This window comes from Schistocerca gregaria, chromosome X (genome assembly GCF_023897955.1).
Source record: "Schistocerca gregaria isolate iqSchGreg1 chromosome X, iqSchGreg1.2, whole genome shotgun sequence".
Taxonomy (NCBI): domain Eukaryota; kingdom Metazoa; phylum Arthropoda; class Insecta; order Orthoptera; family Acrididae; genus Schistocerca; species Schistocerca gregaria.
The window spans coordinates 642,242,090-642,269,972 of record NC_064931.1 but is presented as its reverse complement, the minus strand read 5'-3'; the positions used below and the strand labels follow the sequence as shown (position 1 = coordinate 642,269,972).

At 42.9% G+C, this 27,883-nt stretch overlaps 1 protein-coding gene across 1 annotated transcript in view; it reads right to left on the bottom strand.

The window, feature by feature from the left end:
* The window catches only part of LOC126298399 (solute carrier family 12 member 9), a 131,672-nt gene that overhangs the window by 7,559 nt on the left and 96,230 nt on the right, over positions 1 to 27,883 (bottom strand). Inside the window, exon 13 of the mRNA XM_049989712.1 lies at positions 13,921 to 14,097. Within this exon, the coding sequence (XP_049845669.1) occupies positions 13,921 to 14,097 (177 nt within the window). The remainder of the gene's footprint in view (positions 1 to 13,920; positions 14,098 to 27,883) is intronic.

The following is a 27,883-nucleotide window of genomic DNA, read 5'->3' as shown; positions in this document are numbered from 1 at the left end:
TGTGAAAGTTTGATCCTGAAAGGTTGCCTTGGAAGTGAAGAGCCTCCAGTCTGCTTTGGAGATGTTCCAACTAGTTGAGCACGGAGAGGGGGTATGATGCAGGAGATGGATAACACACGGGAAGTAGTCGCTCGAATATGTATCAGAAAGCGCATACCACTCAAACCGGCGTGCAAGTTAGGTAGTACATACAGAGAGGTCTAAATGGGAATAGGTGTGAGCTGTGTCTGAAAGGAAAGTAGGGGCGCCAGTATTGAGGCAGACAAGATTGAGCTGGTTGAAAACGTCTGCTAACAGGGAGCCCCTCGGACAGGATGCTGGAGAGCCCCAAAGAGGATGGTGAGCATTGAAGTCTCCAGTTAACAAAAATGGTGCAGGGAGCTGAGCAATAATTTGCAGCATGTCTGCCCTGGTAACGGCAGACGACGATGGAGTGTAAACAGTACAGATGTAAAATGTAAAATTGGGGAGAGTAATGTGAACGGCAACTGCCTGCAGGCCGGTGTGCAATGTGATGGGATCATAGTACATATCATCCCGGACCAGCAACATAACCCCTCCATGAGCCGGAATACCTGCCACAGGGGGTAAGTCAAAATGCTCAGTGGTGTAGTGTGCCAAGGCAATTTGATCGCATGGGTGTAGCTTCGTTTCCTGGAGGGCTACTACGAGCGGACGGTGCGAGCGGAGCAGCAATTTCAAGTCCTCTCGGTTGGAACGAATGCTGCGAATATTCCAGTGAATAAGTGCCATCGTGAGAAGAAGAAGATGCAAGAAGGGGTCATCTAGAAGGCCGCTGAGGGCCCGGCTTCGAGCGAGCACTGCCGCCGCTAGCAGGAGGCGGACAGTCATCGTCCATTTGTTCTAAAGGTTCATCGGCCATCTTGTGAAGATGGCCGGGAGGGGGAGCTTCCTCTGCTGGTGAACGGCCAGATGTTCAGCTACCAGCGGTGCGGCCAGGCGAAACGGATGACGGCCTGGGGCGGCAACCGCTGGGGGGCGCAGGAGGAGAAATGCGCCGTGGCAGGGAAGGAGAACTGTGCTTCCTATGAACCTTCTTGGAAGGCCGTTTTGTGGAAGGATTGGTCGATGGCTGAGGGTTCGAGGTATGTAGAAGGTCTGCACGAGACGGTTCTTTCTTGAAGGCCCGTGCTTCTGACTTCTGGGTCTTCGTCCTGGCAGAAGCTGATAAATGTGCTTGTGTCGGAGGAGTGATGGGAGGAAGACGAGACGTCGACCGGGCAATCTTAGCACTGGCCAAACGGACGACCGTAGTGCTGAAGGTCAGATCACATGTCTGCGTCGCCACCTCCCTGGTAGTCCGAGGAGAGGCGAGGACAGTACTGTACTTCCCCACTGGGAGCAACGTGGGCTTCCTACTAGCGAACAGCTTGCGAGCAGCCGAGGTGGAGACTTTCTCTTTGACCCGAATTTCTTGGATACAGCGTTCTTCCTTGTAGACGGGACAGTCGTGGGAGGACGCTGCATGGTCACCGCGACAGTTCACACAACGAGGAGACGGAGGTGGACAGTCACCCTCATGGGCATCCACGTCACAAGTCACACATGTAGCCGCATTGGAACAAGAATGGCGAGTGTGATTAAAACACTGACACTGGTAGCAGCGCATAGGTGTCGGAACATAGGTGCGAACAGAACAGAAATAACCTCGTAGCCCGCCTTGATGCGCAACGGCAGCTGAACACTATCAAAGGTCAAGAAAAGTGTCCGGGTCGGTACAAGGTCATTGTTGACCTCTTTCATGACCCTATGGACAGCCGTCACGCCCTGCTCAGCGAGGAGAGACAATCTCCTCGTCAGTCAATCCATCGAGTGATCTAGTATAGACCACACCACGAGACGAATTCAAAGTGCGGTGAGCCTCCACCCGGACATGGAACTTGTACAGGATTGTGGCCTGAAGCAGTTTTTGTGCCTGAAAGGAGCTCTGTTTCTAGTAACAAGGTACCATTACACAACCTGGTACAAGACTTGACAGATCCGGCTATGGCATCTACGCCCTTCTGGATAACGAAAGGGTTGACAGAGGAAAAATCCTTTCTGTCCTCAGATCGAGTAACTACGAGGAACTGTGGGGCAGGCGGTAGTACTTTTGTCACTGGTGGCTGGTCAAATTTCCATTTGTGGGCAGAAGTCGAGAGAGAAGAAGAAGAGAAATCCATTGCGGAGGAATCCTCCATGATTGCCAGCGTCTCCGATGGCGCACTCCTTCCTTGTGGGGACCCTCTCAGAGGGCACTCCCGCCTTAGGTGATTGTTCACACCTCAGGTCACACCTCCCGAGAAACGGATGGAGGGACCAATCGGCATGGTCGGAAGGTGTCAGGTCAGGCAATCACCCCTCCCTGGGCCTGGTCTTTACCAGGGGGTACGTGCGTGCCTTACTTGTCTACCCAGGGCGGGGAATTACGCGTTACCCCGTCACCGGCTACGCGTGCGAATGCGTGGGTCGGCTTTCAGGCACGCACAGGGAGGAAGGAAGAAGAGGAAAAAGAAAGGAGAGAGGGAAAGAAAGGACATACTGTCTCAAACGCCGAAGCGGAGACCAGAGAAGGACAAGAAGGCAAGGAGGAGGAGGAGGAGGAGGCAAGGAGGAGGAGGCAAGGAGGAGGAGGCAAGGAGGAGGAGGCAAGGAGGAGGAGGCAAGGAGGAGGAGGCAAGGAGGAGGAGGCAAGGAGAAGAGTAAGTAAGACAGTGAGATGGAGAAGAACAAAAAAGGAACCAACCAAAGGAAGGAAGAAACCAGAAGAAGTGAAAAACCAAAATGAACGCAAATATAGGTCGTGAAACCGCCCGTCTCCGGATGCAGGCGCTAACTACCCCCTTGAGGGGGAGGTACTCCTTTTAGTCGCCTCTTACGACAGGCAGGAATACCTCGGGCCTATTCTAACCCCCGGACCAGCAGGGGGGGGAAGGTGGAACTAAACATTCCACCATTTTCCTTACAAATGACAAAATACGACAGTGAAAGCCTCGTGTGTGTGTGTGTGTGTGTGTGTGTGTGTGTGTGTGTGTGTGTTTAATTAGCTGGCATGAACACCACCCAAATTACGAAAGCAGTAAACTGAAAGGCAGAGTGTAACTTACTTTGATGCACTTAAATACTTACAAGAGCAATCAGTAACCAGAAATATTTATTTGAGATTCACTTGCTCTGTGTCATAAATCCATTAGCATATATTTCTTTTATATTTTTAGTTTGGGTTCTCTTTGGTAGTGTGCACAGGAAGCGTGCACATCCCCATGTATATCATCAATGCATCAAGGGAAATAGGCATTCAATAAAAGTGTAAGTAAAGGTATCAGAGCAAATAAAAATGTATCAGCAAATGTAAACAATGTTGTCAGCAAATGTGCTCTCTTCAGTGTTGGCAAGAGAAAAGAAACAAATTAATAAACTGAAGGAGGAAAAGCAAAATGCCTGTCAGGCAGAGGAGGGTGGTAGCTTTCATATGAGGGGGGGATCATATATAAGAGAGATTTTTGTTCCTGAACATCAACAGTTCGTAGGACTGGCCCCACTCTTCTGCTATGCTTAGGTGGGACCTTTAGAAGTGAGGAGAGCAAGCTGTTAGATATTTCCCACCGTTTCATCAGTAACACTCATGATCTCTGAGGAACAGGTGCACCCCTCCATTGCGCAATCATAATCATCATATTTCTTGCTCAAGAAGGAGTTACAGTGGTGGAAATTTGCCAAAGATTGACTGCACAGTTAAGTGATGAAACATTACTAGGGACACGTGTGTTTGCCTGGCATAAAAAGTGTGGAAAATTAGCAACATGATCGCCATCCTTGGACCAGCACTACAGACAAAAACATTTGTCAGTTAAAGACATTATTGACGACAATCGATGAGCAACAGTATCAGAAATTGCACAAAAAGTTGGAATCAGTTTTGGGAGTTGTCAAGCAATCATCACAAACGACCTACAGTTCCATAGAGTGTGTTCCAGATGGGTCCCTAAACTTTAGACTGAAAATGCTTACAGCAAGGTTTGCAGAAGAATGTGATGCATTTTTGAGTGAGATTGTCACCTGTGACAAAACATGGGTTCACCACTACACTCCAGAATCCAAACAAGCCAGTGAAGTGTGGGGGAGGAAAGGGGAGGCAGCACCAGTGAAAGCCAAGACTTGACTGTCAGCTGGCAAAGTTCATTCAACCATTTTTTTCGATCAGAGAGGCATTTGCTGATTGATTTTTTGCATGAGCGATGCACAGTCAATGCTGCTTATTACTGGAAACTGTTTAACAAGGAGAGGATTGCATACCGCTGCAAAAGGCGAGACCAATTGACTCGACAGGTCATCCTCCTACACAACAAAGCGCAACCCCATACTGCATCTCTAACTGTCCCCAAGCTAAAGGAAATGTACTGAATTACACTTTTTCATCCTCCTTACAGCCCGGACTTATCATCCTGCAATTTCCATTTATTCAGACCGCTTAAAGAAGCTCTAGGAGGGTGACAATTTGAAGATGACTTCGTGTGCAACTGGCTGATGACATGACCCAGTTCTTTTTATGATGAGGGCATTAAAAACCTGCCCATACACTGGGGCAAATGCATTTCCAAAGCAGGAGACTATGCGGAAAAATAAATTATAATTGCCTTGAGTTTTTCAATAAATGAATTTAAATAAAAAATAAAATCCCATTTATATTTGATCGACCCTTGTAGCTCTTAGGCATACATCAATGAAGAACTCTGAGGTGAAAGGGGACACAGGGACTGTTAACTAGAATGTTTTCCTCAAACAGAGAGTAACTTTCACTTCTTACTTTGGTTGATGTAAGTGAAAAAATAGGGAAGTGCAAACCAGTTACAGTAGGTATACACCTAGTGAAGCACACTATAAAGTTCAACCATCCATAGGTTGACAATAGATTTACTCTTTTTACTTAACTTTTGAGCTACCACTATGAGCACAAATTATCTGCAGAAATAAAGACTTACTGTCATCAAAATTCATCTTCCCTAGTGAATGAAGTGCATTGGCATATTATGATGGACTGATTCATCCATTAAAAAAAAATGTTGTATGAAAGCTAGTATTACAAGCAGTATTCACATCGTCTTTAGGTGATTTTATTATTGGAGGCAATATTAATAACAGCTCCAATGTACAAGTTAAGAGTCAAATGAAAAACTTATTTTTAAATTTTCATTTAATGAACAAAAGTGGAACAAAAGTGTGTCATTTCTTGATGCAGTCTCCCTGTTGTTCAAAACACTTCCTCCAGAGCACAGAAAATGCATAGATACCTCTGAAAAAGTTTTTTTTTTTTTTTTGGTTCACAACCACTCATGCTCGCTTGCTGCACCTCTTCATCAGAACCAAATTTTCTTTCCTCCCATAAACTCTAGGTGTCGTCCAAACATGGAGTAATCACTTGGTGTGAGGTTTGCTGAGTATAGCCAATGTGGCAAATTATCAATGTGCATGTCATCAATGGTTGCAAGTATTGCACTGGCAATATGAGGCCAATCATTTTAATCATGCTAAATGACACCTGTAGTCAGAAGGCCACATTGCTTTGATCTCACTGCACACCAAAGCAGATTTTTTTAACATATTAGAATATGACGCACTTGTGATGGTGGTTCCCCTAGCTGTGTAGTGTTCCAAGACAATTCCTCATTCATCCCAAAAGTGTGTCGGCAAACCTTTCCCTGTAGATGGCTGCACCTGTAACCTACTGGGTTTTGCTAATAAGAAATGGCACCATTCCTTGCTTGCTCCCTGTTTCGTGTTGGTGGTACTGTAATCAGATTTTGTCTCCTGTAATTATTCTCACAAAGATGCCATCACCTTCTGCTTCAAAACACCACAGAAGTTCTTCACAGATATGAATGTGTTGCTCTTTCACTTCTGGTGAAAGTTGCCAAGGCACCCATCTTGCAGACACTTTGTAACACTTATATCGATTAGAATTAGGTTTATTTTATGTAACTATGTATTTACAACTTATGAAGTATGTATTCTGTGTCGTTTAAACTCTGATATATGGCACGAAAATTATAGTTTTGTATAGTCTGTCGGTAAACTGAAAAGCGAGCGAGCGAGTCCCCACTCTGCCATCCCAGCTATCTCACAAGGAGCTTCTACAGGCTGTTTCACAACGTAGTACCGGCCCTGCCACGACTCACGCTTTAAATCTGTGATGACACCATGTACAGATACGTCGCGGCTGCATTTATTTTTAGACAAATGCATTAAGACCATAAGGAATACAAAAAGTGATAGCTACTTTTGAAACACAAAATTATAGAGTAAATAATATTAACATAAGAATGGAAGTCAGGTTGCTACTACAAACATAGGACCAAATGGCTGTTCATGTGAATGTATGTTCCTCTATTGCTATTCGTAAAACAAACCCCATATAAAGCAATCAATATTTAGAATTTAAGGTTTGTTCCTACTTTGTGTTTCTACTAAAAGGTAGAAGTTTTCTTTGAGGGACTGCACTGAAACTGAGCGAGGTGGCACAGTTGCTAGCACACTGGACTTGCATTCGGGAGGACGACGGTTCCATCCCGCGTCCGGCCATCCTGATTTGGGTTTTCCGTGATTTCCCTAAATTGCGCCAGGCAAATGCCGGGATGGTTCCTGTGAAAAAGCATGGCCGACTTCCTTCCCCGTCCTTCCCTAATCCGATGAGACCAATGACCTTACTGTCTGGTCTCCTCCCCCAAACAACCCAACCCCAACTCAACTGCATTGAATCTTAACAATTCTTGCAACACAAAGAGTGTTTAAAAAGTAAGCAGAAATTTATAATTTTGTGTGTCGTATTAGTCCGATTTGCACTCCTCCTTTATCACTGTCTTCGTAAACATGTCTCAAAAGTATGTGTACAATGTTTTGCATATTGTTGTCAGCTGACAAGAAGGTTACATGTGTTGTGGTAGCATCAAACGAATATCTGTTTTGTATAAAAATAGATTAGGGAACCTGCATTAAATTTTGTCATAAGAATGGAATAAAGTGTATGAAATTTTTTAGAAAAGTTAAATATTGCTTTTGGTGAACTTGTTATGAGTAAACCAAGGGCATACAAGTGGTACAAACATTTCAAAGCAAGCCTTAAACCACAGCGGTTTTACAAGCATGGATGGGATTAAAAATGCACAGTTAAGAGACCTATAAGCTATCCCAAAGAAAAAGTTCGTAAATTGTTTCGGAAACTGGAAAAAGCACTGGCATAAGTGTACAGTATGTAATGAGGAATATTTTGAAGAGGATAACATTGCTGTAGATTAACAAAGTTTCTTCCAAAAAATAAAAATTAGTATGTGAACGCACCTCGTAGGTCAAGCTTTTTGCTTAGAAGTGTGCACGTTTCAAAAAAAAAATCCAGCAGTGTTTGGAATGGCTATTGGGCACATGTTTTAAGCAATTTGTCTTAGAATCAGGTGAATAGTGACCGAGATAGAGATTTAGTGTTCCATAAGCATCAAAGGTTTTACACGTTTTTCAAACTGTCTATAACGATGGGTTTTCTCCCAAAATTACTAGTTTTCCTTCGTGGCAATTCCAGTAATTCATGCGGCTTATTTTCATGTTCCTTCCTTATGCGTCCTATTGCGTGAAGCTGACGTTAGCATAAATTGCCACCCTTTGATTGGGACTGGTAATATTATTATAGTTATACACTCCTGGAAATGGAAAAAAGAACACATTGACACCGGTGTGTCAGACCCACCATACTTGCTCCGGACACTGCGAGAGGGCTGTACAAGCAATGATCACACGCACGGCACAGCGGACACACCAGCAACCGCGGTGTTGGCCGTCGAATGGCGCTAGCTGCGCAGCATTTGTGCACCGCCGCCGTCAGTGTCAGCCAGTTTGCCATGGCATACGGAGCTCCATCGCAGTCTTTAACACTGGTAGCATGCCACGACAGGGTGGACGTCAACCGTATGTGCAGTTGACGAACTTTGAGCGAGGGCGTATAGTGGGCATGCGGGAGGCCGGGTGGACGTACCACCGAATTGCTCAACACGTGGGGCGTGGTCTCCACAGTACATCGATGTTGTCGCCAGTGGTCGGCGGAAGGTGCACGTGCCCGTCGACCTGGGACCGGACCGCAGCGACGCACGGATGCACGCCAAGACCGTAGGATCCTACGCAGTGCCGTAGGGGACCGCACCGCCACTTCCCAGCAAATTAGGGACACTGTTGCTCCTGGGGTATCGGCGAGGACCATTTGCAACCGTCTCCATGAAGCTGGGCTACGATCCCGCACACCGTTAGCCGGTCTTCCGCTCACGCCCCAACATCGTGCAGCCCGCCTCCAGTGGTGTCGCGACAGGCGTGAATGGAGGGACGAATGGAGACGTGTCGTCTTCAGCGATGAGAGTCGCTTCTGCCTTGGTGCCAATGATGGTCGTATGCGTGTTTGGCGCCGTGCAGGTGAGCGCCACAATCAGGACTGCATACGACCGAGGCACACAGGGCCAACACCCGGCATCATGGTGTGGGGAGCGATCTCCTACACTGGCCGTACACCTCTGGTGATCGTCGAGGGGACACTGAATAGTGCACGGTACATCCAAACCGTCATCGAACCCATCGTTCTACCATTCCTAGACCGGCAAGGGAACTTGCTGTTCCAACAGGACAATGCACGTCCGCATGTATCCCGTGCCACCCAACGTGCTCTAGAAGGTGTAAGTCAACTACCCTGGCCAGCAAGATCTCCGGATCTGTCCCCCCTTGAGCATGTTTGGGACTGGATGAAGCGTCGTCTCACGCGGTCTGCACGTCCAGCACGAACGCTGGTCCAACTGAGGCGCCAGGTGGAAATGGCATGGCAAGCCGTTCCACAGGACTACATCCAGCATCTCTACGATCGTCTCCATGAGAGAATAGCAGCCTGCATTGCTGCGAAAGGTGGATATACACTGTACTAGTGCCGACATTGTGCATGCTCTGTTGCCTGTGTCTATGTGCCTGTGGTTCTGTCAGTGTGATCATGTGATGTATCTGACCCCAGGAATGTGTCAATAAAGTTTCCCCTTCCTGGGACAATGAATTCACGGTGTTCTTATTTCAATTTCCAGGAGTGTAGTTCTTTTTGGGTCGCCTCTTTAATACACGCTGTAATAACATTAGAGACAACTGAACGCTCGTTACTCCACAAATACCACCTCCTCTTCGTATTCTACACATTTTCTTGCAATGCTAGACAATTATCCATCACCTCCGGATATCAAAGTATATCAGTAGGTATATGCAGTTAACTGTCTGACACTGGCAACTAAGATGTGACGAACAGAAATGATGTATATCATCGCATGTCGATCTACAACACTAGACAGGTAATGGGCAACAGATTTTGGGTGCCCTTGTAGGCCGCTGGCAGCGTACTTCCAGGAAAGGCCACTTCGCCCACCAAAAGCACTGCTCGCTCTTCAGTTTACAGACAAACTATAATATATATATGAAAAAAGCAAAAGAATATGTTGAAATTTTAAATAATAATAATATGAATAAGTTTAGAAAAAATAGTATGTTTGTTAAAAGCTGGATCATACTTAGGGTACTTGTATTTGTAACATGTAAACATGGTAGAGAAGTCCCTCCGCAATGGAAGTGGCATGGCACGATGTAAAAGGTGGGTTTGGCAGGCGAACTGAGCAGCTCCTTCATGTGAATGACACACATTATGTGGCTAGCTCCAGCATGGTACACTTCGATGGTGCTAAGACAGGCAATTGGAAGCTGCATTATAAGGGATCTGCCTAGGATGTGGATCTGGCTATTATTTGGTATTCACAGAATAATAGAATGGCTCTAATATGCTGAAAATTCAACGCCAAGAAGAGAATCTATAGAGCATTCGAAAATCAAGAGCCATGAGTACAGTTAGCCGCCATTAGGCTTGCCACCAATCTTCGCCACTGCTTCACAAACTCCATACATTCAGTTAAGTAATGTATATAGGCACGGACCAGTTAATTTGTGTGTTGTTTCAGTAATAATCACACAAAATATAAATTCATCTCTGGAGCCATATTTTCAATCCTGATCAAGAACCTGCACAGGGTCCTCATCCAAGTACTATTAAAACCGAATATCTTTATTTAAATGAACAATTCTTGCATTCATGTGTTTAAAAGTGATTTTTTTGTCTGAAGTAAAAGGAAAGGTAAAAGTTAAAGTAAGAGTAACATTTGTATGCTTTGTTAATGAACTACTCCAAATGAAATTGTTAAGGTAGGGAGTTTAAGTACAAAAATTCAAAGATCAATTAAAAGTGAAGGTGGATAGGCTTTCGTTAAAATATCCTTAGTTTATTACGAAATGTAGTTTTGTAAGATTACAGTGCAAGATTGTGTAAATATTATTTAAATGAACACCTGCTTCACAGGTTCTCTGTGTTTTTCTTTTCTTTTCTTTTTTCATGTTAGTCAAGATAGAAAACCCTCATGTCCAAAATTAGTTCTGCAATTCAGGCAGCAATGTTTCAGTATTTAATTAAGTAATGCTCTTGAGTGTGGTTGTCATTAGTATGAGCTCTGTGGAAATTTACTCTCCATAATTTACTGGTTGTGTGTGTGTGTGTGTGTGTGTGTGTGTGTGTGTGTGTGTGTGTGTGTGTGTGTGTTCGTTTTATTGGTAACTGCTGCTACACGCAGTACAGAGTGCACAGTGTCAGTTTGTATTCTGTTTGCTATTCAAAGGGGAATCTCAACAAAAGTAACTTCAATAACTAGTATTAAATTTCCTCAAACATATATTTCCAAATTAAAGTGCCTAATTAGGCTGGCAACCATTCTTTTTTTTCCATTCATTTATGATTTTACCACTTTCATTAACTCTCACAATTAAGGCCCGTTTGGTTTTTCTGTTATTTCACCAAATTCATAATGATAGTCCGATATCCTTGTCCATTAGACGGACATGCGTTCAAACTTCAAACTCCTTTCAGAGGGTAACATTAGCATGTTTCACAGCATGTTAGTGTTATAACTTTACAAAACTTATGCACTTCATGAATAATTCGGGTCCTGAGCCATGACTGATGTTCAGTTTGTGACTATTTCATATACCATCACACAGTGATATTCCATCACAGTGGTGTCAACTGCTGCAGTAGACTACAGTGCCACAATGTGGTGTGCCAGTTCTGGAGGCAGAGTGCCTGTCACATTTTCCAACTTTCTACGCCACTCATACACTTGCTACAGTGATAGAAATGCATTACAATACCTGCATTCGCCAATGAATTTCAACATGTTTTGTACCTTCACTGCTCACGTTATGACAGAAAGCTGTTCATCCTTGGTGTGTGTCACAAGTGGGGCAGCCATTCTGATCTGGCGTTGTTGCCACAGTTACTTTACCTGTAGTATGCTGCCACCTGTAGGGCATTCCTTATATAACTGGTAACAGTACTGCCAATTTGCAGAACAATAGGGCAAAATATTGATTTTTAATTATACTCTGAAGGTTTTCATTTGACGCGCTCTCATAAATATGTTCTGTCACTAATTGAAACTTCAAAATTGTATGAATGGCTTTCATGAAATCAGTGAAACTGACATTGCGACTGTTCATCAAACAAAGCACTAGACAGAATTCACAAGCGCTCGACACAATAATCTGAACACAACAAGTAACTGAAATCCATATCATAACTACTATCCATTCTTCGCATTTGAAACAAGATGGTGTTTTTTTTTTTTTTTTTTTTTTTTTTTTTTTTTTTTTTTTTTTTTACATAAATATTATTAACCATGTAGGCCATAAGGGACTAAAAATACAGGGCTGGCAGATTTAAAATTCTGAAACCTTTAAACAATGACCTCCACAAAGTTTGTAAACTGACAATGCATTGAGCTGCCACAAGACGTGGTACAGAACAGTTTAGAAGTAGACCACATTACATCTTTCCACTGAAAGGTGGTACAGGTTGTGTGCACCTTGCACCACTTCGTCTTTGCTCTTCAGTGATTTACAAGATTTATACCTTTTTTTATGTGCCAAAATTTCAAATTTTACAACATATAAAATTCAGTTATTTCACATTATCTGGCGCAAAACTGCTAATTTGTTGCATTATTGTTTTTGCAAAATTTTCCTGTCCCTACAAATAAGTAAAATAAAACAGTGAGAGAGTCTAAATTATTATGAGGCACTCTTGCACACAATAGAAGGAGTGGCAGCACAAAAAAAATTTCGAACTTAAATGTGAAAAATTTAGTAATCTCATTTTCCAGTTCTGGTGAATGCTTATCGAAAATGGGACCTGAAGGAAAGTTTACACTTCTGACACTCAAATGGTTAAAGATAGTGTTGTTCAAAAGCATATCATTTCTCTATCTATAGTAAGATGAACAAACTAAGGTCTTTCTCTGCCATGTGTTTCAAAAACTGTAAATGCAAACTATAAATGGTTACAGAAAGTTACTTTGAGAACACTCGTTCGTCCTCTGTTAGAATATTTCTGTGCGGTGTGGGATCCTTACCAGGTGGGATTGACGGAGGACATCGAGAGGGTGCAAAGAAGGGCAGCTCGTTTTGTATTATCGCGTTATAGAGGAGAGAGTGTGGCAGATATGATACACGAGTTGGGATGGAAGTCATTACAGCATAGACGTTTTTCGTCACGGCGAGAGCTTTTTACGAAATTTCAGTCACCAACTTTCTCTTCCGAATGTGAAAATATTTTGTTGAGCCCAACCTACATAGGTAGGAATGATCATCAAAATAAAATAAGAGAAATCAGAGCTCGAACAGAAAGGTTTAGGTGTTCGTTTTTCCCGCTCGCTGTTCGGGAGTGGAATAGTAGAGAGATAGTATGATTGTGGTTCGATGAACCCTCTGCCAAGCACTTAAATGTGAATTGCAGAGTAGTCATGTAGATGTAGATGTAGAATTATCTCTATGAAACTGCTACGCTTCTTGAAATGAGTTCTGATGGTGCTAAGTGACAAGTTGCTGACATTTCTTTACATTTCGAGTAATGTAATAAAAAGAAAAGAAAACAAGCAGTACATCAATCTACAATATTGTGTGTTCAACAAAAGTTGGTCAAAAGTTAGCATTTAGTGTTCAATTTCTCGGCAGCACCATCCAGAGGAGTTGATTTGAGGTTGCCCAACAGTTGTGAATAGAGAGATGAGTTTGAAACAACTAAGTTAATATCACTGTGAAGAAAATAGACACAAACAGCTTCTGAGCTTTAAAAAAATATTCTTGGTCTACAAGGCCTATCACAGTCCATGAGCCTACTGTAGTCTTAACTGAGAAATTGCCGCAAATCTTTCTGAATGAGTCAAGATTATTCACCAGAAAGCCTATAAGGTCCATAAATACAAAGATAGCATATTTAAAATTCTGATACACTTAAACAGTAGCATCATTCGCGTCTTTCACAGTGACATGTCTAAATAAAATCATCTTAGTTTTCAAGCCACATCAATTTGAATAAAATATTCAAGCTTTTGACAGCTGTCTCCACCATCGTCCAGAGGAGTAAAAACCACTCGGGAGTAAAAAAACCACTGACTGCCAGGGCTGGTACTGTATTCTACTTACATAGGCACGATTGCAGCCTCTGGAACCAATCAGAGACGACCATAGCAACCTCCGCAGCCTAGTTTTTACTTTTGCCACTGGCGGCGCAGATAGCCATCAAAAGCTTGAGTATTTTATTTGAATTTATGCAACTTGAACAATGAGAAGCTTTTATTCATATAAACAATGGCCTCCAAAAAGTTTGTAAACTGACAGTGTAAGCTGTTCTGATTCTTCACTTCTGAGCTAAGAATGTTATTTAAGAATGCACTGAGTTGCCACAAATTTTTTTTTTACCATGTCCAATATTAAAATTCCTAAAGGTACACTTAAAATTAATATTATTATAAAATGCAGTACCAAATGTATTGTGGCAGCAATACGGAGCATCTGCAGCAATTCACGCAAACGCTGTTCACCCTTAAGTGGAGTTGACGATGTATCTGCAGAGTCAAGAGACGAAGATAAATTTGCTAGTTGCTGATCGCCAGTTTCACAAAGAAAAACTCTGAGGTGAAGTTTTTTCCAGCCAGGAACCTGGAAAAATATCAAAAAGCCAATCAACATATAATAATAATAATAATAATAATAATAATAATAATAATATTTATTCAGCATCGAATAATCAAACACAATCCCTAGAAATAACACAGTTTCAGGACATCATACAGATTATTCTTCTGAATACGTCGGTTTATAAATTACAAACTAAAGATTTGTTTGTATTAATAATTTTTACATTTTGATGGACTTTACATTTGGTAGTATACAATCACAATATTACAAATATTGTTTTTATCAACATTATGTTAGTTGTAGGTTACTTAAAACTATGAGCTTGACATACTTATGAAGCACTTTCCATACAGATATAATACTTGTATAGGGAATAAAAAGGGTTGAATGTATTGTTCACATGAAAGAGACTCCCTGACGCTAAATATGCAAATATTACCTCTAACATCTTTCTTTACTTAAAGTGAACTTTGGTCATAATTTGACATGAGAAGCCTGCAAAAAGCTACACTCAAACTCTAAAGGTAAGCATACATATATAACTGATACAACTACTGGAAACATCTATATGAACTGGACAGAAAGAAATGCAAATAAGATGGCAAGTTACATCAGACATGATTTTCTGGACTGTCGACCAGCATGTCAAATATGAGTATTACAAAGAAAAGGAAAGAACAGCAGAAGCCAAGAATGGAGGAAGCTAAGTAAACAGATGTGCAAATTTATAATGACAGTCGCAGAATAAAGATAAAGAAACTGTTTATATACAAAAAAAGGGGAGTGAGTGTGTGTGTGTGTGTGTGTGTGTGTGTGTGTGTGTGTGTGTGTGTGTGTGAGAGAGAGAGAGAGAGAGAGAGAGAAAAAAAAATTACCTCCAGAATTCAGGTGCCTCTTATACTCAAAATTAATACAAAAATGTCCAATGTTTGATTTAAAATTCCCATTAGTCTTAAAAACGACCATATATCTGATGCCATGGGAAACATGTCTCCAACTGGCAACATTGGATTCAATAGCAGCAGTGCACTGATGCGATGAACACGAGTTGCAGTGATTCACAAGCTTGCTATCATCATCCCCCTCTGGCCCCACCATCCCAAACCCAGAACACTGTCTAGCCTATGATGAGTCATTGCAGTCTACAGTGCCAGTGAATTTGAATTGATAAGATCTGTGTTATCAGTAACAGTAAAATATTTTTGTTTGTGGCCAGTTTTGTTATGGAAAAAAATAAAAGGTATTCATATTATGCAGGCTACAAGTTAAAAGTAATAGCATATGCAGAAGAACATGGAAACAGAGCAGCAGAGTGGCATTTTGGACCTCTACCAATAGAAAAAAAAAAAAAAAAAAAAAAAAAAAAAAAAAAAAAACCATTCGCGATTGGCAAGTTAGTACAGAAGAGCTGAAAAAAATGAGGAAAACTAAATGTGCCAATAGACAACTGAATACAAAATGGCCAAAACTAGAATATCACAGATTAAAATGGATTTAAGAACTCCATGGAAATGGCATTGGAATTAATACAAAAATGATTCGAATACACACTCTTAAGCTAGTGCTACAGTGCAACTTAACAGACTTGAAGGGTGGAGTTGGTTGGAGCTACAGGTTTATGAAGCATCATGGACTTAGCACGTGCACCAAAACCAAAATACCTCAGTAAATTTCACACCAGTAGGAAGAGAAAATATTATCTTTCCATTGCTTTATTATTCAAAATCCAAAGAAAACCTGTGTGGAACTAAGCTAAAGAGTGAATAGGGATGAAACTCCTCTGACATTTGATGTGCCAAGTAACAGAACTGTTTCCATGAAAGGTGCTAAAACTGCAACTATAAAAACAAGTGGACATGAAAAAATGCACTAAACTGTTGTCTTTTCATGTTGTGCTGACAATACTAAACTTAACCTAATGAACATTTTCAAACGCAAAACAATGCCAAATATTTCTGAAATATCGCCAAGTGGTAGTGTTCATATACATGACAAGAGTTAGATGGACAAGACTGGTATGAAATCCTGGATTAACAGACTGTGAGGAAGATGGAAAGATGCTTTATTGAAGAAGAGTTCTCTTCTTGTGCTAGTGCAGTTTAGTAGTCATTTTAAAAATTCTGTGAAAGAGAAATTTGAGACAGGGAAATAAAGAGCTTGCTGTTAATCCAGGAGGACTGACTTCACAATTGCAACCTCTTGATGTCTCGATAAATAAACCATTTAAAGTGCATATGAGAGAGCAATGGAATAAATGGATGATGGATGAAACCCAACATGAATTCATGCTGAAGGGAGCTTTAAAATTCCCTACAATCAAGCAAATGTGTCAGTGGATAAAACAGTGAGAGAAGACATTATTGTTAAATACGTCAAGAAGTGCGGTGTAAGTAATGGTCACAAAGGCAGTGAAGACCATCTTATACATGAAAAGGACAACGATGATGATGAAGAGGAGGGTGATAAAGAAGCAAACATACTGAGTGCCCATTGGCTTTCTTTCCATACCTGAACTCTATCTGCCTAAGGGGCTCCATAATGTGCCTAACATTGGAGCTCCCAATAACCAGTAAACTCCTCCTCCCCCCCCCCCTCCCCCCCCCTCATGTGCCTGCTTGGACCCTGCTGAAGGAGTTGCCACCTTTCCACTCACAGCATGAATAGACAAGGCCAGGTGGCCAGTCTCTACGTTGGCCCTCCGCCTTGAGCGACATGAATGCGTTACCACCGGCCACTCACCCTGCTGTGAAGGCAGATCCACCACCTAGGGTGCACTCCGATGTAAGTGACTTGCTTGATGGGCGAGTTACACTTCCTAGGGAACATGATCACAGATCTCAGTCTGACATTTTCAATGGCTTCATTTATAATATTATTTCCCCTCAAGTCATTCCAAAAGAATACTTGATGGTTGTGAATGTGTCAGATGACTTATCATTGATTATGAAATCAAATGATATAGTGTATTTTTATCTATCTATACGGACTGCATTGTATTTATTTAGGTCGTGTGTTAACTGCCAGTCTTTGCATTGAGAGCTTATAATCTTCAAGTTTTCCTGTATTTCCATAACACTTTTCTAATGATATTACTTCCCTGTATACCATTGTGCCATCTGTGAACTTCCACAGACCTAAAAGCATAGTCTACCAGGTTGGCTTCATGAAAAGTAAAGATACACTTTGTTGAGGTACTTCACTGATGATGTCTTTCTATTAAGACTGACATACTGTGTTCAATTATCTTCAATTCAATTGCAACATTTCTGATATTCTATAATGACATCTTGTTTATTAGGTAATGGTGCAGAAATGTATCTAATGGTTTCCAAAAGCAAAAATCATAGCATCAACTCTCACTCCTCTGTCTGTGCCTTTCCGGAAATCATGTATGAACAGAGTGATCTAAGTCACACAAAATTGCTGCTTCAGGAATACATGCTGACTTAAGTGTGCTAGGGCTGTATTTCTGTGCCTTTATCCTGTGATCTTCCTCAAAGACTTAATTTGTGCCATTATGCAATCAAATATGAAGCTCTGTTCTCTTAGCAACTTAGGATAAACTACCTCACGAAGAAGGGAGAGTTCATCCACATACCTGTATCTAATATACAATCCAAGCAATATCCCATCAGTGGCTTTCTATCTAGTCACACATGCACAACTGGCAAAAATGAGGACTGTACTGAGAGACCCTTCAGTGAAGCAACTTTGCGTGACAGGGTAGAAGGTCAGTATCTTACATTTAAATACCATCATGATCAACAAGGAACTGCACAGCTGACTGTTCCACTGACTAATTACACACAGGTTCAAACTTTTTTCTCTTTTTTTAGTATAACAACATTTTAGCAAGTAAGAAGATCTTTTTGAAATCTGTGTGTCTTGTATTGCTGTCCTTATGCTACTTTTGATTTCAGTTAGCTTTGATCTGTCAGCAAGTATTCAGTTTTGTTTGAATTTGCTACGCAGCTTTCTTTCCTTCCATAGAAACTTTTCAAATATTGTAGCTCAGCCAACCTACCAGCCCCTTACTGCACAACAACCAACACTGCTCATTATACCAAGGGACAGGCTGTTGCGTCAGATTTTCTGAAGATCCAAAAGCAGACACTATGGTGGCTTCATGTATTACACTGGTTGCATGTTCCCAACCACCCTCAAGACTGTCCTGACATTCAAATGCAACCCAAAGGCTAAACAGAGTGCAGTTTGCCTGTCAGATAATCTAGTTTGGTAGTTCGCTTTAGATTACTACACTGTCAGGAATGTGCAGCAGACAAATGAGTTGATTTCCTCCTCCACTTATTACCAAACAATATCTACAAGGGCAAAAGGTGAGAGCAATGCCAGAGGGCAACCCTGATTCTGAACTGAAGCATGTCATCCTTTGTGCCTACGTCGTATTTTCTCTGATGATAAATGGCCCTCAACTAGCAAATCCCTGGGGCACATGGTGGTGCCCCACAGCACTGTCTGGATTGAAACCACCTAAAATGGAAATATTGTCATGGAAATTTCTAGCCTAACATTCTGAAAGCCTTGCTTTTGAGGACTACATGTGGTGGTAAGTAAGTATAACAAGCATAGTAAAATGTAACATGAAACATAAATGATAGCAGCTATAGAAGATTGAAACATTATTTTTAAGGGGATGAGAAATGACCTGTAGGAACTATTAACAAAGGCAGTGACTTTGCCTTTCACCTTTTTCCCCCACTAGATTGTTCTTTATTGTGGAGATTACAGCCCTATAGTGCAGGTACTCTGCATATTATATAAATTGGGTCCCCTGAGACATAAACACAGGGGCTTTTCCTGTACTGGGAGCCTCAATTCTTCACTCAAGTCCTGAAGAAATGTGTATTCCATTTATGAGGTAAGCCAGTTAATGCTGTGATTTTTGTTTCTTATTTTTTCCTGTGTGAAAGACGATAGAAGAACCGACTATGTTATGCTGATGGAGCTGTGTGGTTCATTCACAATGACTTCAATATCAGGCACCGATTATCAACTTTGGATGTCTCAAATGCAATGGAGGCCAAAGGCTTACCTATTTCCTTTGGTCTCTCCCCATATTTTCATCCTCTTTCTTTTGGACAAAAAGACACTGGGCATAGCTGACGTCAAGTTCTTGTAGCCACCAAGTTCTGGAAGGTATACTGTCCAGTCACATTACTGTGAGCACCTATCAAAAGCCTGAATAACCACCTTTTGCAGCGCATACTGCTGCAAGACATGTAAGAAAACAGTCAATGGGTCCTGGAAGATACCAACAGGGATGTGGAGCGATTCCAACTCCAGTGCCCTGGCCAGCTGCACTAGGATTTTTGGATGAGGACCCAGCATGTGAACAGCCCAATTGAGATAGTCTCTTGGCTTCTTGATTGGGTTTAAATTTGGGGTGTTTGGTGGCCAGGGGAATATGGTAAACTCATCCTGGTGCTCTTCAAATCTCTCTCTCTCTCTCTCTCTCTCTCTCTCTCTCTCTCTCTCTCTCTCTCTCACACACACACACACACACACACACACACACACACACACACACACACACAGAGTGAGCTGTGCAACAAGTTGCATTGTCCTACTGGTAGATGCCATCGTGCTGCATGTAGAGGTTGACACAGTCCCCAAGGATTGATGCATACTTATTTCGATTGACTGTGCCTCCTAGAATGAAGAGGTAAACCAGAAACTGTTACAAAAACATTCCCCAGACCATAATGCTCCCTCCTCTGGCCTGGACCCTTCTGTTGATTGTTGCAGGGTGTTTGCTTTCAGACATTTCATGCCAACGGAGCACAGAAAGTGATTCAGCTGAAAGCAACTCTGTGGATGTCCAGTTGCTGTCCTAGTACACAAATTTCAGCCTTTGTCACTGATAAACATCAGTAAGCATGGGTGCATGTAGTACACATCAGAGGCGCACAAACAACAGTGTCTGCTGAATGGTCAAAGAGGAGACATTGTTGGTAACCCCTTTGTTCATCTGAGTGGTCAGATGCTCAACAGTTTCATGTTTATTCTTCCATACACATCTCCACAGCCATCATTCACCTCAGTCATCTATGCACCCATACAAATCTCCACAGCCATCATTCACCCAAATCATCTATGCACCATAGTTGCCTGAGAACTGGTTTTGGATGGTCCCATTTTGCAATGCACAGTACACTCCAACCACAGCAGCCTGCAAGCAGTATACAAACATAGCCATTTCAGAAATGCTTCCATCCTTGAGTTGAAAGCCCATGATCATGTCCCTTTGGATGTCAGATAAATTGTTCCGTTTCTGCATTACAACAACAACTACACTGTTTTCCATTTCCCAGACATGCTTTATACCCTCCACTGCTAACACTGCCAACTGCCATCTGTGAGTGATTACTGCACAGTGACAATGAACATACAGAGTGGTCACATTAATGTGACTGGACTGTGTATTTGCCTCTGCTGGATGGTTGACATTCACCTTTGATGTAACTATATCTGTAAAGAGATCAACTACTGACGCACTTGCAAGCAAAAGGAAACACTACTCCATTTAATAGCTGAGCCTACTTGAAGTAGTCACCTTCATCACCAAAGTTTTGAGTGGTTTACAGAAGACATTTTGAGGTAGGAGACTGTGTTGTCTTGAACTGTTTCTTTTCTTCAGCACAGAGTGCGTGTTTCATCATATTAATCCACAATGGATATTGTGCATTCCAAAGAGGGTCATTTGAGTACAGTGGTGGGTAAATAGTTTGTGCACAGACAGTCAGCACTTTCACACAACAATACCAGCTAATGTGTTGACCTTGACTTAGCACATAAAATTATAATGGAATGTGTTTAACAGTAAAATTCAAGTAAGAAAGAAATACTGACATTTTATTAGGTCTGTGTAGCATTAAAATTATTTTTATTCACAGCTAATCAAATATTTTGTATCAAACACCATGTTGCTGCAAGATACAGCATAGGGTTGGGATACAAAGTTCTTTCTGCAGCTTTTGTCATTTTCATGATACAAAATAGCTATTCACAACAAAATGTTGACCACAGACTTTATGTCAGCTGCACTTCTATGTAACAAATTTGTTCTGTTGGAATACCTGTACTTGAGCAGAATGCAATTTTGTAAATTTATCATTTATGTGTTTCCATGGGTAACCTATGTAATGCCACTCAAAACAGAGTGCTAAATAACTTACATTCATTCCCTTATGTCAATACTCTGATGAAGCTACATAATGTTTTGTTAATAAACTGTGAACTATGTCTGGAGGTATTCTAGTGATGAAAAACATATTTTTAAAATGAAAAATATTTCAAATTCATTAACTTTATTGCACACAGTACAATAAGGCTATGTGGCAGATATCCTACCCACCTGCACTCGATTGGTTGGCGATCTACAGTAACTGTGCTTGCAGGCACCTGCTCCCCATGGGGGCAGAGTTTTAACAGCCTGCATTATGGAGTCACTTTACAAATATGAATACTCCAGCCAGTCCTTGTAAATCTTTGAATATATAAAACAGAAATGCTTCGCTTAGTGTTTCGTGATCACTTTTGACAGTCAAAAACTCATTTTGAAAATGTAAATGTGTTCTGTTACTAATTTTTATTTTTTGTTTTGCCAACAGCTTGTCAGATTGAACCTTTTATAGCATCTTAATGAAGAGGGTGTTAATACTCGACCACACTGCACCCAAACAATTATGATGGATGGATGGATGGATATGGTGGATATGGGCGCTCAACAGTGTAGTCTTTAGCGCCCGAACGGAAACAACAACGGACGAGTATCACTAAAATGCAGCAAGTGCTAAAATAGGACTAAAATTAAAAGTGAAAGGCTACATAGGCAGTTTGCACGTCAACAGTTGCAAAGTGGAATGCAGCACATAAAGATTATAACTGCAAGAGAACGTGGGTGAAAGGGATAAAATGAAACACATAGCACATGTTTGGCCTATTACAAGTATAAAAACGAGTGGTAAGCCACTGGCAACACACTAAAAATTCCAACCTAAAATTTTTGGCTGAAACCCAGAAACATCACAGTACCTTAAAACTTCCTTGACACTCGTCTCGTCCTCGACTAGAATCGAGGGCAGATCCCCACTAATATTAACTTCCGCCCTGACAGAATGTTAGAAATCACACTCAACTAAAATGTGGCGTACAGTGATTTGTACGCCACAGGCATCACACAGCGGGGGTTCCTCTCGCCGTAGTAAGAAGGCATGCATAAGAAGACAGTGCCCTATGCGAAGACGTGTAAGGGTCACTTCGCCACACCTAGGTGACCGGCAGAAGGAACACCACGGTTGGATGGTGAGTTTCACCAATCGCAGCTTATTTTCCCTCACCGCTAGCCATTCCTCCTCCCACAATTGCATACACTTCCACCGCAGCACAGAAACAATACCTTGCAAAGGAATAGAACATTGTGTCACCTCCGGTAATCTGCAGGCGTCCTTGGCAGCTCTATCAGCTTGTTCATTTCCCCATATGCCCACATGCCCTGGCACCCAGCAAAAGAACACTTGCTTGCCCTGTCGTTGGAGGATGTACAGTTGGTCGTAAATCAGCAGTTCCAACTTCTCCGCTGGGTACAGGTTCTGCAGTGACTGTAATGCGCTCATTGAATCAGAGCAAATTAGAAAGTTTTTGCCCCGAGTACACCGTATCTGCTCCAATGCCTTCAGCATCGCGTGAAGTTCTGCGGAAAAAACAGTGTATTCCTGGGGAAGGCGAATCCTGATGACACGTTTGGGGAACACTACTGAGGAGCCAAGAAAATCCCCCTGTTGGGATCCATCAGTGTATACTACTGTAAAATCATGATGCCTATCTAAAATGTTAAAAAATAAAGATTTGGAAGTAAAATCTGATGTACTGTCTTTCTTAAAATTTGCCAAATCTAAAATCAGTCTGGGCCTCTGGAGGAGCCAAGGTGGGTATCTGCTCCAACCTCGACATGAAACATTAAAACCGGCCACACCCATCTCTAAAATGCAATCCTTTGCACGAATCCCATAGGGCCTTGCTGCTCGTCGCCGGTTGCGAAAAACCCTTTCCAGTGGAGGCTGAGCAACAGTGTGGTATGCAGGCGTGTATGGTGTGGATAATGTTTGATAGGCCTGGCGCACCATTAGTAGACGCCCCCAGAGGTGAAGTGGCGGTTCACCTGCCTCTGCACACAGGCTCGGTATGGGGCTCGTTCTAAACTCCCCAGTTGCCAGCCGAATCCCCTCATGGTGCACCACATCCAACAGCTTCAAATAAGTGGGTCTTGCAGACCCATACACCGTGCATCTATAATCAAGCCGAGACCGCACGAAGGCTCTGTAAAACCGGAGCAGACTAGTCCTGTCTGCTCCCCATGTGAGGTGACTAAGACATTTTAAAACAAACAGCGCCTTAAGAGACCATTTTTTCAGTTCCTTAATGTGTGGCAGCCATGTAAGCTTAGAATCAAAAGTGAGGCCCAGAAACTTCACCGTGTCTTTATAATTCAGAACGGTGGCCTTCATCCTCAACTCAGGCAAGTCAAAAATGGAACGAGAATGGTTAAAAAGGACACACACCGACTTATCAGTTGAAAACTTAAAACCATTCTTCTGTGTCCATTCATCCAAACGTCGCAGAGTGAGTTGCAACTGAGGTGTCGTCATTGCAAGGCATGAAGAAGAGCAAAATACAGAGAAATCGTCCACAAACAAGGAACAATGTACAGGACTTTGCACAACAGACGTAATACTATTAATAGCAATAGCAAAGACTGTCACACTTAAAACACTATCTTGAGGGACACTGTTCTCTTGTTCAAAGCAACTAGAAAGTATGTCTCTGACTCGGTACCGAAAATAACGCGGCGACAGGAAGGACCGAATAAAATTGGGAAGACATCCACGAAAACCCCATTCATGGAGCTGCCTGATGATAAGATGCCTCCGTGTCAAAAAATATTCCCAACAGGTGATGCTACCACAGGAAAGCCTGTTGTATGGCCGCCTCCAGGAGGGCCAGGTTATCAAAGGTGGAGCGATATCTCCTGAACCCACAATGAAAGCAACTAAGGAGTTGTCTGGATTCTAACATCCAGACAAGGTGCAGGTTGACCATCCGCTCCAAGGTCTTTCCCATGCAGCTAGTGAGGGCAACACTATGGTAACTACCCGGGCACGTGCGGTCATTCCCAGGTTTTAAAAGAGGAATTAAAATTGCTTCACGCCACAAGTCGGGGAAGTGACCGGACATCCAAACTAGATTAAAAAGTCTGAGGAGGATTTCTTTATTTCTCCCTGTGAGGTGGCGCAGCATGCTATAGTGGATTCTATCCTGACCAGGGGATGTATCACGAGCCCCACACAATGCAGAATCCAGTTCCCACATGGAAAACGGGCAGTTGTACTCTTCTGTATTGGGTGAGCGGAAGTCAAAACTGCTCCTCTCAGCAGCCACTCTGTTGGGCTGGAAAGCTGGATTCTGACTGGCGGTGCAGTAATAGCTGCAAAATGAGCCGCCATAGACTGGGCAATATCTTTTGGGGCCGTTTGGAGAGTACCATTCCACATTATAGCAGCCATAGGGCACCTCCCACCTCTCCCAGAAATTCTCCTGATGGTCTCCCATACAATGGAACTTCGTGTAGAACAATTAATGGTGTTAAGGAACTGCTGCCACGACCTCTTCTTGCTCTCTCGTATAATCCGACGACACTTTGCCCTCGCCACCTGAAAAGCTGCAAGGTTCTCTACAGTTGGCCGGCATTTGAACCTACGCAGAGCTGCCCGCCTAGCCCTGATTGCACAGCGGCATTCGTCGCTCCACCAAGGGACAGGCTGCCGCTTCGGTTGTCCCGTGGACTGTGGGATGGATGCTTCACTGGCGCGGTGGTTCACTTCAGTAATATGATCCAACCATTCCTGGACACTGACCCGATGTTCAAACTGGGCGAGTTGACTACACAGTGCGCAGTTGGCTCTACCAAACACCCATCGAGGCGGTTTCCTTTCTGGTTCCACTGCATGTGGCAGGTGAATCCGGATGGGGAAGTGATCGTTGCCGTGTAAGTCATCAACCACTTCCCATGCAGCAGTGTGGGCGATGGCTGGAGAGCAAAGCGATAGATCAATGGCAGAGAACGACCCAGTTGCAATGCAAAAATGCATGCTTTGACCTGTATTTAGCAAATGGGCACTGGTAGACAGAAGAAGCCTCTCAATTGCTCTACCCCTGGGGCAAGTACTCACAGAGCCCCAAAGCATATTGTGTGCATTAAAATCACCACAGAGGATGAAGGGGTGGGGGAGCTGTGTAAGAAGATCACTGAGAGCCTCTTCGTCAAGCACATCATTTGCGGGCAGGTAAAGCGAACATACTGTTAGCATATGGCACACATGTACTAATATTGCAACTGCCTGTAAATCCGTCGTGAGAGAGAGGCAAGGAGTGGTAGTCGGTGTTGATGAAGATACCTACTCCTCCTCGAGCTATCTGTCCACTCAGGTCGTCCTTTTTGTGGAGGACATAACCACGTAGCTCAGGGGTGTATGTTTCACTGAAATTTGTCTCTTGCAGACATACACACATAGGTCTATCCTGAATCAATAGATGTAGTTCGTCCACATGTGTCCTGAACCCTTGCAGGTTCCATTGTAGTATGGGAGCCATTACGGTGGTTGTATTTTCTGCCTCTCTTTCCGCCGAGGTGGGGAGACTGCAGCGGGTGGAGGCTCAGTCTTGGGGCAAGATGATTGCCCCATATTTTCAGACTCCATCAGCTCTAGGGAAGAGTCTGATGAAGCGTCTAGCGGGACCACATTAACATGATCCGAGGGTTTACCAGCCGATTTAATCTGTGCTGCTTCACATGTGCTTTCCTTTGTTTAGAGGGCTTTGCTGGAACCGGAGCTGGGGTGTTTATGACCATGCTGGGCTTTGGAACAGCCTCAGCAATCGGAGATGCCTGAGGCTCTTCAATGTTAGCTACTGTACCTTTCTCTGCTGTTCTAGGAGGGGCTACAGGCTCCGATACAGTTGCTGCCTTGCAAGTGCTCTGACATGTGCACGTGTTCATGCCAACACTAACAACCTCCTTCGGAGGCGGCTTCTGAACAATGGAAGCAAAAGAAGTAACAAATGTGGGGGGGCTGCATGGCCTTAAAGATCTTTTTGGCTTCACTGTAGGGGATACGCTTAGTTGTTTTTATTTCTTGTATTTTACATTCCTCTAGGAAGATTCTACAGTCCCTACTCCAAACAGAGTGGCTTTCAGAACAGTTTATACATCTGACAGGCGACGAACAGTCAATTCCGTCATGGGCAGCCTTACTACAGTTGCCACACATTGCTTCTCCCTTACACCCTAGAGTTGTATGCCCAAAACGCTGGCACTTAAAACAGCGCATTGGGTTTGGGACATAAGACCGGACATTTAGTCGAAGAAATCCTGCCTTGACGTGTTCTGGGACTTTGGGGGCATTGAAAGTAAGAATGAAGGAGTCAGATTTCACTAGGTTCCCATCCACTCTTTTCATGATGTTCTGAACGTCAACAATTCCCTCCTGAGCCCACTCACTCTTTAATTCTTCTACAGGAATGTCAACAAGATCCCTACAGGTAACAACACCCTCACTGGAGTTCAGGGTGCTGTGAAGCTCTGTATCGATAGTGTATTCCACCAAGCTTTTAGCTGTTTGAAGGTTAACTGCTTGCTGAGCAGTTGATGTTTCAACAAGTAGTGTCCCATTCCATAAACGCTTCACTGATTTTAAAGTTCCAGCTATTCCTTCTAGACCCTTTTGGATATAGAATGGCGAAACCTTTTCAAAGGAAACCTCTTTCCTTTTTATAATTAAAAACACATTCTGGTTTTCAGTATGTGCTCTGTTACTATGAACTGCTGTACGTTTGCTGATGCCGGAGTCAGGAGGACTGGCTAACCTAGCCCTGTTGTTGGATTGGGCGGTAGTGCCTACCAGCGGTCCACCCATCCCACTGGCCAGCGAAAAATTAGGAGGAGGAAAAGAGGAAAAATTCGTGGTATTCATGGTCGCCCCAAGAGCAGCTAGAGAAACTTATGTCCATCCAGACAGAGCCCCGCATGCCTGGATAAGTCTTGTACAACTGAGGTGCGGCAATTTCCCCAGAGGTTGCCCGCTAGCGACTGTTCCACCTCAACAGCCATGCATCTTATCGGCGCGCAGCACACCTTCAGATTGAAGGTTTTTTTTATTGAGGTATGTACTGTCCTCGCAATCCAGGCAACCAAGCCAAGGTCCCCGGTCCCTGAGACACACAACGTTCCACCACTGCGTCACACGGTGGTCGCTGAAGCATGCCCAGAGCTTACGGTATCAGCAGACTGGCGGCGCACACCAGTCCCCAGCAAACGAATGCTGAGCCCCCTGAGGGGAAACAATTATGAGTGTGTCAGGACTGACCTACAGGTTCCATTTGTGATTCAAAAAAAGGCAGCTTCCCCACACAGAGTACAGGTAAATCATTCATGAACAAACAAGTCCAAAGGAATGATTCATTAAAGTGAACGGAAGGACCAATGAACAACTTCTAAGGAACAGACATTCACAGTTCACTTTGATTGCAGTCTGTCTTGTTTCTGGAACAGTCATTCACTGTTCAGTTTGGTCGTGGACAGTCTTTTCCAGTCTTAGTCTCGATTGGTCTTCTCGCTCCTCATTCCCAACTAGGTCTCATGCAGCTGGTCTCATTCTTTTTGTAATATTCAGCTGTTCCTCATTCCAGTTCAACTTTTTGTAATTATCTAATCTAATCTAATTATCTAATC